Here is a 15,578-nt window from a genome sequence, read left to right on the forward strand (position 1 = left end):
ATTAATCAGATCAAAACATCTTTCCTATTTACCTGTTTAGCCGAGGCCTAAGCTACAACACAAATAATTGTTTTAATATTCTTATGGACTACAGAAAAGGTATCCTACAGAAAAATACATATAAAATAATAAAATAATTGTAACCAATAATAATAAAATAACAATATAACAGAGATTAAAACAGTGTGTTAAGTCTTCTACGTGAATCATTATTAACATTTTAATTGACATTTAATAAACATTTAATTAAATCCTAACATACTGATATGTATACAGATTTTAAACTTTAAAATTTTGTTTTTATTATTTTATGATACGTTTTCCCCCCGTTGTTGCGCGCCGACGTCAGGCGTCACGTGATCTGGGAGTGCGGAAGTTTTGATCCTGACACACTCCGAGCACCTTCAAGCTTTTGAACGTTTGTGTTTTTGTCATATAAATGGTCAGGTACAGTGTTTCCTTCTACTTGCATTTATTTTTATAGCAATATTCCATAGACATCTTATAGGCATCTCTTTTGAGTTTCTTGCCGCTTTGTTTTCTCCACCGGAGGAAGCAGGATGATGATTGCGTTGTGTAAATCTAATGAGAATCAGTATCGAAATCAACTCATTTTTTTTTTTTTCAAATAATTGTCATATTGTTATTATACACTCTTATTAATGCGTTTGCGTTGCGACATACAACATAACACTGTTTATTCAACTTTATCTAACGCTGTGTGCGAGTCGTCATGTGACTGTCATTTGGTGAAGCCTGTGGGTTTGGTTCTGTTAAGGCTGGATCAGTGTCTCATGTTGCTGTACTAGATTAGAGTCTTCTAGATTGGATCTAGATACGTGAACTATGTAACAGTGATGAAAGGGGGCAAAAAACATAAATCCCCAGAGGAGATTAAATTTGCGTTTCCATCCAGTGTCCATTGCAACTAACAGTATTGTGGGTTGCCAACTTCAGTAGCCTGTAGTATGCAGTGTATAGGTCATACGTATATATCACAACACATACTGGATCACTTTAGCTACTACCATGGCAAATTATAACACTAGATTTACTGTTTGTGTGTGTGTGCTTGCGTATCATACCCTTTCAATTTATCTACTGCACAATGTTTGGTTTATTTGATTGTTTTAACACTTAAAGCATAGTTTAGGAAAATATTTGATACACAGATTGAATGATTTATTGGTGTGTATCTGTGTGTATGTGTAGGATGACACAGAAACGTTACCTGGAGGGACAGGTGTACTCTGTTCCACTTATCCAGCCAGACCTGAGGAGGGAAGAGGCTGTCCATCAGATCACTGATGCGCTACAGTACCTGGAAACTATATCAACAGACATCTTTAATAGGTAAAAACATTTATACACATTCATTCATAGTACAGTGTTTTTCTGCAGATCAGAGATCGAGGATCTAGAATTTCTAGATTATAGCAGTACACACAAATTCTATATATATATATGTGTGTGTGTATGTATATATATGAAGGTTACTTTTTGAGTCACCCATTCAGGTCTCAACAATATGGATTTTTCAAAATTTTTTCAACATTAGCTATGTTTCCATGCACCTATTTTTTTATGCATTTTGGGATATTGCATAAAAATCACCAAGATCAATTCTAAAAATGTGCATAAAAACATATATGTGCGCATTAAACTACGATGGAAACACGTTTACCAAATTCATGCTTCGATGCGCAACTGAAAACTCATGTGATTTTGCCTCAACAGTGGATGTGTTTGGATATCTGGACTAACCAGTAGACCAATCACATCGCTCAGCATCTCAGATGTTGGTTTGGTCCTTCTGAAATGCATGAGCCAAAACAGTTAGGAATAATTCGTACATTTATGATATATGAAAAAAGAGCCACTGTGGATTCCTAGGTTGCAGAAACTTCCATTTTTATTAGATATTTTGCTCCAATTTCCCAGGAAGTGATGATTTTGTTATATTGAATACATGGAATGATAACGCTGCATTTTTCGCAAATGTTTTATGCGATATATGAATTTTGCGAATAAATTAAATAGCAAAATGGATGGAAAAATAGATAATTTGAAAAAATTTCACATTCAACATTTTATATGTGATAAAAATATATTTATTTTAGCAATGTATTTTATGTCAAAAATATATATTTCATATAATTTTAAGTTCTTTACCAAAAATTACTATAAATAATATATTGGTTAATTTTAATAATAGCTGAACATTATATACACCGTTTTTTAAAGAAATTAATACTTTTATTAATCAGTGATGCATTAAACTGATCAAAAGTGACAGTAAAGACATTTATGATACAGAAGAATTCTATTTTAAATAAATACTGCTCTTTTGAACTTTCTATTCAAAGAATCCTGAGAAAAAATGTATCATGGTTTTCACAAAAAAAATTAAGCAGCACAACTGTGTTTTAATATTGATAATATTGAGAATAATATTGATTCTTGAGCAGCAAATCAGCATCTTAGAATGATATCTGAAGGATCATGTGACACTGAAGACTGAAATATTACTACAATTTATTTCAAATTTTGCAACTCTAATTTAACTCTGTGAAAACTATCACTTCATACAGTTTTGATATAACATGTTCATCAAAATCTTGAATGTTAACCAGCAAGATAACTCTAGAATGAACAACATTTCAGTGCATAACGCAGAGCAAATGTTAATGTGTGTAAGGCATAAAAGCACATGTACATGATCAGCAAACATTAGATGTAGCAAAAATACGCTACTGGTCCTATAAGGTAAATGACAGCTCTGTCCACGGGCCCAAAACACCCTCACGCTGGCCCCGGGCCATCCTTATTGTTGCGCCTGGCTATTGAAGGAAAGAGTGTGTTTAGACCGTGTGAAAATAACAAAGAAGAGAAATACAATGAAGGTGTGTGTTTTGCATGAGATGCAGTTGTGAAGGAGTGAGTGCTCAAATATGCTAATTCCAGCTGAACAGGCTGGAAAACCATCCACAGCGTTACCATGACAACATGGCACGTAGGGGTCCAGGGAACGTATTTGTGTGTGTGTGGTGAAGCAGTGCGTTTCTAGGTCAGCTCCATTAAGCCTCTCCTTCCCCCCTCTCTTTTAGTCATTCTTCTGTCATTTTCCGTCCTTTTCTAATGGAGGGTCTTTTCAGACAGCATGTAGCGCCATAGGGCGCTAGAAAAGCACACTTAGTAGTGATGATAGAACTGTACGCATGCACAATTACGCTCTCATTCCCGCTGCATTTTGTTGATGTATTCAGGCTGGCTTACTGTAGCTGTCCTTTTGCAATCAAGGGATCTTTTTTTCCATTTGTGATGTTTGTCCACAGAAGCAGTTAAGAATGGACAAACGAAAGAGATATGTGGTCGGTGGGTTACAATAGGTGTAAGAAAAAGTCATTATCCAGCCAAGACAGATGGCATTGTCAGAGAGCCAGAAGGTCCGAGTATTGGTGCAGTTTTGTCTGCTTAGCATGCTGCAGTACATCATTTACTTGGCTTATTGTTCAGACCGTTGTTTGGAGAAGTTTGCTGCAAAGTTTCGCATTCGTCCTGGTTGTTGCTTAATATTATGGGAAATTTAGCTGTCACAACTAGTGGTTGACAAATATGGATTTTTCAGTGACCAATGCTGATATACGGTACCGGTCAAAAGTTTTTGAACGGTAAGATTTTTTAATGTTTTTAAAAGAAGACTTTTCTGCTCACCAAGGCTTCATTTATTTGATCCAAAATACAGTAAAAACAGTAATATTGTGAAATATTTTTACAATTTAAAATAACTGTTTTCTATTTGAATATATTTTAAAATGCAATGCATTTCTGTGTTGGCAAAACTGAATTTTCAGCATCATTTTCCAGTCTTCAGTGTCACATGATCTTCCAGAAATCATTCTAATATTTGCTGCTCAAGAAACATTTCTGATTATTATCAAACAGTTATTTTAAATTGTAAAAATATTTCACAATATTACTGTTTTTGCTGTATTTAAATCAAATAAATGAAGCCTTGGTGAGCAGAAGAGACTTCTTTTAAAAACATTAAAAAAAATCTTACCATTCAAAAACTTTTGACCAATAGTGTATAAAGGCCATAGTGTCCAGTATTTTTATATATAATTAATATTTTTACATTTAAAAAAAAAAAAAAAAAGAAGTTTTTTCATGTTCACCAAGGCTGCATTAATCTGATAAAAATACAGTAAAAACAATAAAATTGTGAAATATTACAATTTAAAGCTAAACAATAATATAGAAACCATGATATATATATATATATATATATATCGGCTGTGAAAATAAATCTGCATTGTTTATCTTTTTGATCTTTAATTCAAAAAATTCACAAAATTCTAACCTTTCATTTAAGTAAAACAATTGAAAATGAGTGGAAAAGCTCATTATGAAATAAATGTTTTTCTCTAGTTCATGTTGGCCACAATTATTGGCACCCAATTATTGCAATGTCCTTTTCCCAAGATAACAGCTCTGAGTCTTCTTCTATAATGCCTGATGAGTTTGGAGAACACCTGACAAGAGATCAGAGACCATTCCTTCATACAGAATCTCTCCAGATCCTTCAGATTCCCAGCTCCATGTTAGTGTTTCTTCTCTTCAGTTCACTCCACTCATTTTCTTTAGGGTTCAGGTCAGGGGACTGGGAAGACCATGGCAGAAGCTTCATTTTGTGCTCAGTGACCCATTTTTGTGTTGGTTTTGATGTTTGTTTTGGATCATTGTCCTGATGGATGATCCAACCACGGCCCATTATTGGATTTCTAGCAGAAGCTGTCAGGTTTTGAATTTTATCTGTTGGTATTTGATAGAATCCATGATGCCATGTATCTGAACAAGATGTCCAGGACCTCCAGCAGAAAAATAGGCCCACAACATTAAAGATCCAGCAGTATATTTAACTGTGGGCATGGGGTACTTTTTATCCATGTGTGCACCAAACCCATCTGGTGGGTTTGCTGCCAAAAAGCTCTTTTTTTAGTTTCATCTGACCATAGAAGCCGGTCCCGTTTGAAGCTCAAGTCTTGTCTGACAACTGAATATACTGGAATTTTTTTTTTTTGGATGAGCAAAGAAGGATTTTTCTTGAAACCCTCCCGAACAACTTGTGGGATGTAGGTGCTGTTTGGTCATTTATTTTTAGGCTTTCTGAGAATCAAGACTCAACTAATTTCTGCAGTTCTCCAGCTGTGATCCTTGAAGAGTCTTTGGCCACTCAAACTCTTCTCCTCACTGTGCATTAGGACGATTTAGACACACGTCCTCTTCCAGGCAGATTTGTAACATCTTTAGTTGATTGAAACTTCTTAATTATTGCCCTGATGGTGGAAATGGGGATTTTCAATGCTTTAGCTATTTTCTTATACCCATTTTCTGTTTTGTGAAGCTCAACAATCTTTTGCTGCACATCAGAACTATAGTCTTTGGTTTTTCTCATTGTGATGAATGATTAAGGGGATTTGTCCTTTGTGTTTCCTCATGTTTATATTCCTGTGGAACAGGAAGTCATGGCTGCACAATTTCATGCTCCTAGTCACCCTGGTGTGCTAAAAAATGTAAATATGAATGGGAATATAGTTCAGAGATATTTTACTCAGAAGAATTTCTAGGGATGCCAATAATTTTGGCAAACATGTACTGGAGAAAAACATTTATTTCATAATGAGCTTTTTCCCCCATTTTCAATTATTTTCCTTCAATGAAAGGTTAGATTTTTGTGAATTTTTTGAATGAAAGATCAAAAAGATAAACAATGCAGATTTTTTTCACAGCCGCCTTTGCTCATATTTACTAAGGGTGCCAATATTTGTGGAGGGCTCTGTATCTCAGAATTCTTTGATGAATAGAAACATTTATTTGAAATAGAAATCCTTTTCATTATAAAACTGTATAACATTATAAAGCAACATTGCAACATTATAAAAGCCTTTAATGCATCCTTGATGAATAAAAGTATTAATTTCTTTAAAAAAAATGTTCTGACTTTTAATCAGTAGTGTGTTTATATGTTTATATAATATACAATGTATATACTGTTTTATAAAAGCAATAATGCACTTGTACCTTACTGCTTATAGCAAATTAAACATACAAAATATTGCAATTCTATTATAATTACATAAAATTCACTCAGAAATATCTATTAAATAGAATGTTTAATTCTTTGTCAAGGCCATAGAAAGATTGAAAATTGAAATTATTAGTGTTGAACGTAAAAATAGTTCAATATTACTCAAGCATACTGGTTTAAAGTGGATTCATTGCAAAACAGTTTCAATCAATAACAAATTAGTTCAGAATTGAATTTGAGATTACACTTTGGTGAAGTTCCGATTTAAACGTTTTCATCTGTATTCTGCAGACATTTTTTGACTTGGTTTGGCTTTGACAGGGTGTCTCAGAGCGTGGAGAAGAACCGTGCACACCTTCAGTCCGTCACAGACCGGATCAAATTGGCTCAGGCCAGAGTCCAGAAGATCAAAGGAAGCAAGAAAGCCACAAAGGTGATGCAAATGATTCAGACACACAGAAAATCTGCCAGTCAGTCACAAAGTGTAGAAGAGAAACTTATTCTGCAACAACTGTCTGGAGCAGCATGTGAATATGCATAGGCTAATGGTTAAAACAGTGAAAATTACAAAACCTATTTTGCAAAAACACTGTTTCCATTAAGAAAATGAAGCTTTTTTGCATTTTACCTATTAAAGATGCACCGAAAACGGCGTCTTCTCAACATGTCGACAACATGAACCAGACTCTTAGGCCTCAGCTACAACTACAGTGTTTGAGGGTGGGTCAAAGTAGACGTCGTTCACAGGCAGCCAGTGAAGGTCATATACTGGCCTATGTAACAGGAAGTTTTACTGGAATTGCTCATGACTTGTTTTTGCAGTTCAGAGTCGATTCTTTCTTTTAGGAGACAATAACTTTATCTTTCGTGCACTTTGATCTTTAAAACTTTGCAGACATATTACATTCACAAACACAGGTATATTACACACAGCATGAAAGGCAATATTCGAAAAAGCATAATAGGGGCACTTTAAAGGTCTGAGTGATTATGTTTGATGTGTTTGTGTAGGTGTTCTCCAGTGCTAAATACCCCGCTCCAGAAAAACTGCAGGATTATTCTTCTATCTTTACGGGGGCAGTTGATCCCGCATCCCAGAAGCGGCCTCGCTTTAAAGTTCAGAGCAAACATCGCCCACTGGATGACAAGGCCTTACAGGTGAAAAAAATTCAGTCATCTGTCTTTAACCTCCTTCTTCCTGTCATACTCACTTTCCAGAGTTAAAGGTACAATATGTAATAATTTTGGCCGCTAGAAGCCTATTCAAAACAAAGGCGTAGTTTGATGATGCCAAGTTTTAGAGCGGAATCTTGGGCCTGTGGTCTCCATCTCAATGGACGGTGCAAAAGAGTAGGGATTAGAGTCGGGAAGAAATCATGTTCATGAATTAGATTATTAACGTTACTTTAGTATGAAGTAGAGCAGGACCGAGTGTTGTGGGAGCTGAACGAGGCTGCTGATTGCGCAACACACGCCTCACGAGCAGCAGAACTTTTATTAAGACACAGTCGCCGGCGCCGCTTCCGCTTTTCCAGTCATGAGTATGGGGTAACGCAGCTCTGTTTATTATTAGATACATTTGAGTGTGTTGAAAATGATGTTATAACGTTACGGTTGCTTGGTGGCTGCTGTGAGACACTTGTTTGAGACATACTGCTGTAAGATAGATCGATTTTAGAATATCATATTAAATATTGGATGTGTTGATAAATGGCATGCAATTAATTTTAAAACGTATTGTAAGATGGAGAAAATTATGCATTACTGTTACTAAAAATAAAGCTGCATCTGATTATGGTATGTTAGCTACTTGACAAAATAGTGTTTTTTTCTGAGGCATGGTAAAGAATGGTACTCACAAAAAAATCAAGAAAATTAGATTTAAACAATAAGACTAAACGTGTTGAGCTATATAACAATCCGTTTTCTGTCTATAAATATATCAAAACAGTTGTTGCCTTGTCTATTAAAACGTGTAATATATTAAAGCGTCTTTGGTGTTTCCATGGTTTCTACAAAATGAAACCGGAAACCGAGGGTAACGTGGGTATGACGCAATTGACAGGCGACTCCTCACACGCCCCGGAGCCTTGGTTAAAATTGCAATTTTCTCACGATTTACAAATTGTTGGAAACATTTGGGATATTGTAAGTACTCAAGTGAACAAAATATATAACACTGGCCTAGTGGTTTTGGGATATTTTACTGCAAAAATATTACATAGTGCACCTTTAATGGATCATATTTTGTTTTTTACAAATACATGGAAATTAATGGATATATAAGCTAGCATTTTGTCTTAATTTATTTCTATATACTTTTAGATTGTAATGAATTATTGTAAGGACTTAAAGGTGCTAAAGAGGATGTTTTGTTTTATACATTTTTGCATTATTACTTGAAACTGTCTTTACTAACTAATAAAAGAATATTTATTAGGTGCACTGAAAGTAATAATATTAATATACATCATCTGTGCATGAGGTAGGGCCTTAAAAACATCAGCCAATCGTTTGGCCCTCTGGCTTGTCAATCACTGCCATGACGTTCCTTGTGAGAGACGTGCGCGGCTGCGCGCTCCAGTAACTTTCCACACTCCACAGGCGCCGCATGCAATGTTTTTGTCAGGAGTAACAACTGCAGATTATGAGTTACCTGCAGTGAGTCCGACATAATGAATCCACTAACACGACACAGCGAATGCCGGTGGTAAACACTCATGTTCCAATACTCGTGCACGAGTTTTGGGAGGCGTTCCCTCGAAAAGAGCTGTGAAGGAGGGGTTCTTACGCATGCGCTCATTTCAAAAACTCACTAACAGTCTTTGGTTTCTCAGTCGACGAAAAGATCCTCTTTAGCACCTTTAAAGTCTGCAGTTCATGATTATTTCCCTCTTATAAATGAATAGAATTTTTAAATTAAAAAAAAAATCTGACATAAAGAGAGGAAGTGAACTCTATTTATCTTTATTTATTTATTAATATTTTATTGTTTTAAAACATGAATTAAATATGTGTTAATTATGTCTGTTCATTTGTACATTTGAAAAGTGATATATTTATTTCTATTTTTATTTCCAAAAATCATGGTAACAGAATTAACATTGTATTTTGTAATATTACTATTTCAACTCTGTTACCATGATTTTATGGAGTGACACAAATAAAAAAAAGAACAGATTACCAATTTAATAATTCAAACCTAAAAATGGAAATAAAGAAATCACTTTTTAAATAGACAAATTAAAAGACATATTGAAAACTGCATATTTAATTCATGTTATAAAATGTTGTTAAAATAATTGAAATATAAATGGACATATTTAAAACTTTATTTAATTAATGTTTTAAAATTGAATTAATTAAAAATCGATTTTGAAAAAACATTTACCAGTTATTGTTTTTTATACATTTTTTACACAGAGTAAAAAAAAAAAAAAATGACAGTTCACTTGTGTAGGCAACGATCAGCTTTTGACTGAATTTTTAGAGCCACACAAGCACTTAACAGTTGTTACATGAAAAAATTGGGGATATTTGTAAAAATGTCAACATTAAATTCTTTTTTAAGTAGCTGTTTGTAGTTTCACGACCTTGAGCACTAAGCTTGTAATGTCAAATTACAGTGTAAAACTATCAACAAAAAATAATCTTAAAAATGATTCATGAAATGAACCAACAAATATGTTTTATAGGAGAAGCTGATGTATTTGCCCGTGTGCGTAAACACTAAGAAGCACTCTGAGGATGAGACAGAGGAGGGTTTGGGAAGTCTGCCGAGAAATGTCAACTCAGTCAGCTCCTTATTGCTGTTCAACACAACGGAGAACCTGTGAGTATACACACACCTACACATATTGACTGAATGCTGCACAGGCGATGCAACCTTATTAACGCTCATATAATCATCGCTATGTGTGTTTGTGTGTTTTCAGCTATAAGAAATATGTGTTTCTTGACCCTCTGGCGGGTGCTGTGACTAAAACACACACCACGTTAGAGACGGAAAAGGAAGATAAACCGTTTGATGCACCGCTGTCAATCACAAAGAGAGAGCAGCTAGAAAGACAGGTGAGATGTTTAGTCACATCTATAATAAAGCGATAAACTGAAAACAGGATTCAAGCTTAGCTGATGTCTCTGTCACGCTTTCTTCTCAGACTGCAGAGAATTATTTCTATGTGCCAGACCTGGGGCAAGTGCCGGAGATTGATGTGCCGTCTTACCTGCCTGACTTACCCGGCATCGCTGATGACCTCATGTACAGCGCTGACCTTGGCCCAGGGTTCGCACCATCTGTTCCTGCCAGCAACAGCATCCCTGAACTTCCCTCGTTTGGCACAGAGCATGATGAATCTAGTGGATCCGGTGGGATCATTATTAACATTCTTTTATGGCATATTTTAAACTTAAAGGGATAGTTCACCCAAAAATGAAAATTTAATGTTTATCTGCTTACCCCCAGCGCATCCAAGATGTAGATGATTTTGTTTCTTCGGTAGAACACAAATGATGATTTTTAACTCCAACCGTTGCCGTCTGTCAGTCAAATAATGCGAGTGGATGGGAACTTCTACTATAAGAGTAAATAAAACTTCCATAGACAAGTCCAAATTAAACCCTGCGGCTCGTGACGACACATTGATGTCCTAAGACACGAAGCGATCGGTTTGTGCGATAAACCGAACAGTATTTATATCATTTTTTAACTCTAATACACCACTATGTCCAACCGCGTTCAGCATTCGCTTCGTGAGGTCTGATTGCGCTCTGACAGCGGCAGTGATGTCTCGCGCATATACAGTACTTCAATGAGAGCGAGACATCACTGCCGCTGTCAGAGCGCGATCAGACCTTACTAACGAGTGCTGAATGCGGTTGGACATAGTGGTGTATTAGAGTTAAAAAATGATATAAATACTGTTCGGTTTCTCGCACAAACCGATCGTTTCGTGTCTTAGGACATCAATGTGTCGTCACGATCCGCAGGGTTTAATTTGGGCTTGTCTATGCAAGTTTTATTTACTCTTATAGTAGAAGTTCCCATCCACTAACATTATTTGACTAAAAAAATTATCATTTGTGTTCTACTGAAGAAACAAAGTCACCTACATTTTGGATGCCCTGGGGGTAAGCAGATAAACATCAAATTTTCATTTTTGGGTGAACTATCCCTTTAAAGAGGTCATATTGTGAGAAATTCAGTTTTGAAATATAACTATTTTGGAAAATATAAAAAATAATTTAATTATTGTTTATATTTATAAACACAAAATGAATAAAAAAATGTATAATGTGACCCCTTTAAGCAGTCTCATTTGTTTTCCTTCATGGTCTATACTTTTTCTTTTAAATTCTTATTGTTTTGTTTGTTTGTTTTTTTAAGACTCTCATTTTAGACTTGAGGCTCCACCCCCTCCTCCGCCTCCACCACCGCCTCCTCCACCGGAGTCAACCCAGGTATCAGTCCCACCCCCTGGAATGTCTCCAGCCCCGCCTCCTCCACCCCCGCCTCCACCTATCACACCAGACTCCACTGACGCAACAAGTCAAGCCACTCCCTCAAGTAAGTTTCATTTTCAGATTTACAGACTTGAATGTATTTTTTATAATTTAATTACATTTTATTATTATTGCTTGTAAGGCAAACCGACTGTGATGATGTCATTGCAGTATTGAATTGCTATTGGTCTACTTTCTTGTAATTTTTTTTTTACTGCAAAGATGATTAAAAGGGATAGTTTACCCAAAAATGAAAATTCTTTCATTAATTACTCACCCACATGAGTTTTCAACCAAAAGAATTTTAATTTTTGGGTTAACTTTCCCTTTAATGTTCAAAACCTAAACTTATTTAAAACATGACTTTTATATTTCTGCCTTCTGCCCACAAACAACAAAAATATCCATATACACTACTGTTTAATGTTTGTTTTTTTAATATTTTCAAAAGATTTTGAAATGTTTTTGAAAGAAGTCTCTTCTGCTCACCAAGGCTGCATTTATTTGATCAAAATTACTGTAAAAATAGCAATCTTAATACATTTTAAAATGTTTTCTATTTTATTTTCAAATGTAATTTATTCCAGTGATGAAAAAGCTGAATTTTCAGCATCATTACTCCAGTCTTCAGTGTCACATGATCCTTCAGAAATCATTCTAATATTCTGATTTGCTACTCAAGAAACATTTCTTATTCCTATCAATGTTGAAAACAGTTGTGCTGCATAATATTTTTGTGGAAACTGATTTTTTTTTTTTAGGATTTTTTGATGAATAGAAAGTTCAAAAGAAATAAATCTCACATTATACATGCCTATACTGTCACTTTTCATTATTTGAATGCATCCTTGCTGAATAAAAGTATTATTTCTTTACCATTCAAATTTAGTTTTTTTATTAGTGTATGTCAACCACATTAATTTCTGTTTGCGTTTACAAGGTGTGGTGAAAGGCGCCCCTTCTGAGGTGTTACAGCCGTCGGACGGGCGAGCCAGCCTGCTGGAGTCGATCCGAAACGCCGGCGGAATCGGCAAAGCAAACCTCCGCAATGTGAAGGAGCGCAAGATGGAGAAGAAGAAACAGAAGGAACAAGAGCAAGGTCAGACGCCACCAGTGTTTACACTCTGTGCTAAAAACAGGCTGTACATACTGTCAAACAGGGTCAATTAGAGGGTGTTAACATTAGATAAACTGTTATTAGAGTAAGAAACTCGTTAGTAGTGTTTACTCAGGCAAGCATAAAAAATCCTAAGGCACCCAAGCAGTATGTACAGACTTGGGTCAGTAAGCAACCACCTAACAACACCCTAGTAATCGCATAGGTACATCCTGGCAACCACCCAGAATATACGTAAAATGTGCTGGTAATTTGTACAAGAGTATTCTTTTTTTAAAACAAGAGGAATTCGTTGTTTCAGTAACTCTGATATAAGGAAGAGCGCCGTGGTATTTGGAAAGGTCAAAAGAGAAATTTACTTTCATTAAATCTGCCCTATTAAGCCCTTTTTAAATCCGCTTGACATTTGCTCTGAAATCGACTGGCTCTGGACTCACAAAGTCTCAGATATTTAAGATAAGTTCCTTCATTGATATGTTATCAATAGATAAACTATGCAGTCTTTTGAATTAGTCATCTCTGAGAGGTAATTACTAATGATTTAGGACTTGGGTGAGAGTAAATGCCACAGTTAAGATTTGAAAGAACATAATTTAATATTCTTTACTACTTGTTATTCTCTTTTTTCTGCAGAAAATAACAAAGACAGTCTTTGGAAACTCCTTTTCTTTTGAGGAACATAAAATAAAGGAGATATTTAGCAGAAAATTCACTGCTATTCTTGTTTCAATGAAAGTTAATTAGGATGGATGTTGTTGAGTCTCTGAAAAGGTCAAAAAAGCACAATAAAAGTGATCTATATGACTTGTGCGCAATATACACTACCGTTCAAAAGTTTGTGCGTGGTTCGATTTTTTTTTTGTTTTTGTTTTTTGGAAGAATTCTTATGCTGACCAAGGCTGCATTTAAAGGGTTAGTTCATCCAAAAATGAAGATTATGTCATTTATTACTCACCCTCATGTCGTTCCACACCCATAAGACATTCATTCATCTTCAGAACACAAATTAAGATATTTTTTAATAAAATCCAATGATTCAGTAAGGCCTGCATCGCCAGCAATAACACTTCCTTTTTCAATGCCCAGAAAGCTACTAAAGACATATTTAAAACAGTTCATGTGACTACAGTGGTTCAACCTTAATATTATAAAGCGACAAGAATACTTTTTGTGCTCCAAAAATAACAAAATAGCGACTTTATTCAACAATATCTAGTGATGGGCGTTTTCAAAACACTGCTTCATGAAGCTTTGAAGCTTTTCGAATCTTTTGTTTCGAGTGAGTGGTTCGGAGCGCGTATCAAACTGCCGAAGTCACGTGAAATATTGAAGTTTCAAAACATTAATGATGTAACGAAGCCTCGCTTACTGAAATCATGTGATTGTGGTGCTCCGAACCACTGATTCGAAAAAGCTTCGAAGCTTCATGAAGCAGTGTTTTAAAATCGGCCATCACTAGATATTGTGGAATAAAGTCACTATTTTGTTATTTTTGGCACACAAAAAGTATTCTCGTCGCTTTATAATATTAAGGTTGAACCACAGTTCGCATGAACTGTTTTAAATATGTCTTTAGTAGCTTTCTGGGCATTGAAAAAGGAAGTGTTATTGCTGGCAGTGCAGGCCTTACTGAGCCATCGGATTTTATCAAAAATATCTTAATTTGTGTTCTGAAGATGAATGAAGGTCTTACGGGTGTGGAACAAGATGAGGGTGAGTAATTAATTATATAATTTTCATTTTTGGGTGAACTAACACTTTTTAATAAATAGAAAGTTCAAAAGAACATCATTTATTAGAAATAAATCTTTCTTAACATGAATGTCTTCACCGTCAGCTTTGACCATTTTAAGGATTCCTTACTGAGTGTTGGTCTTTAAAAAAAAAAAAAATCTTCTGAAGCCCTGTAATGTATAACATTTACAAAAAAAATCAATTTTCTCCCCTGTCGCTTAAACTAACAATCATCTTTTTTTCCAGTTGGTGCAGCAGTCAGCGGTGGAGACCTGATGTCAGACCTCTTCAATAAGTTGGCCTTGCGCAGGAAAGGTGTGTTTGAAACCTTAATTTCAGTGCCTCAATCTCTGTGTTTTCATGCTGCCTGATCCATTTTTTTTTTTTTTGTGTGTGTGAATATTTGACAGGTATCTCTGGCAAGGTTCCAGGGGCTGGAGACTCATCCGAAGCACCTGCCAGCTCTGGCGGAGCATTCGCCAGGATGTCAGATGTGATCCCACCCCTTCCAGCGCCGCAGCAAGCGGCCGCAGATGATGAAGATGATTGGGAAGCGTAACCATGGCGACCCAGAGTTGAGCGTGAAACTCAAGAGTTGAAATCCTCAAAGACAGTCTGGAAATATTGTCTCTCCAAGGAGAGCTATGGCGTTAAGTGAGACATTTTGTCACTTGTTTTGTAACCTCAAGGTCAGTGAATGAACAGAAGTATGAGAAGATGTGTTCTAAATGTCACTAAAACCCTTAGAGCCAGAAAGATTATATTATTAATGTCAACAACTTCCTCCAGTTCTGATCCAGTTCATCTGATGCCATCGAGGCCGTACAAGCAATTGAGTTAATGTGAACCTTAACCACTTTTACTCAGAACTGACATTATGGTTGTTTTATGTTGACAATACTTAATCGCACTTTTTGATGAAAGTTTTTCACTTCTCATGCACATTTAGAAAGTGACAGAATGAAGTTGATGTTGAAATAACTAATGTTTTCCATCAAGGAAGAAAAGAATGTTTAAAAAAAACTATTTTGTGTTTTACATGGACTCTGGCATTTGTAGCTTTAGTACAAAAAAATAAACTTATCTACTATGATTGTTTTAGCCCATACAAACCAGTCTTGGCTTCACATTTTG

The 15,578-nt window shown here is 35.5% G+C and overlaps 1 protein-coding gene across 1 annotated transcript; it reads left to right on the forward strand.

Moving 5' to 3' along the window:
• The first annotated feature begins 318 nt into the window (after nucleotides 1–318).
• Nucleotides 319–15,556, forward strand: wash1 (WAS protein family homolog 1). Its single transcript, XM_048168123.1, has 11 exons — nucleotides 319–447; nucleotides 1,213–1,353; nucleotides 6,413–6,524; nucleotides 7,103–7,249; nucleotides 9,787–9,923; nucleotides 10,027–10,162; nucleotides 10,252–10,459; nucleotides 11,478–11,657; nucleotides 12,534–12,692; nucleotides 14,691–14,759; nucleotides 14,855–15,556. The coding sequence occupies exons 1-11, from the start codon at nucleotides 440–442 to the stop codon at nucleotides 15,001–15,003; spliced, it is 1,446 nt and encodes a 481-aa protein (XP_048024080.1). The 5' UTR covers nucleotides 319–439; the 3' UTR covers nucleotides 15,004–15,556.
• Nucleotides 15,557–15,578: the final 22 nt, after the last annotated feature.

Source organism: Megalobrama amblycephala, linkage group LG19, assembly GCF_018812025.1.
Source record: "Megalobrama amblycephala isolate DHTTF-2021 linkage group LG19, ASM1881202v1, whole genome shotgun sequence".
Taxonomy (NCBI): domain Eukaryota; kingdom Metazoa; phylum Chordata; class Actinopteri; order Cypriniformes; family Xenocyprididae; genus Megalobrama; species Megalobrama amblycephala.

What these genes read in the sequence shown, in the direction of transcription:
- wash1 (XM_048168123.1), top strand. An exon ending in TTCAACACAACGGAGAACCT is followed by an intron (nt 9,924 to 10,026) that starts GTGAGTATACAC and finishes GTGTGTTTTCAG; the next exon opens with CTATAAGAAATATGTGTTTC. An exon ending in GTTGGCCTTGCGCAGGAAAG is followed by an intron (nt 14,760 to 14,854) that starts GTGTGTTTGAAA and finishes AATATTTGACAG; the next exon opens with GTATCTCTGGCAAGGTTCCA.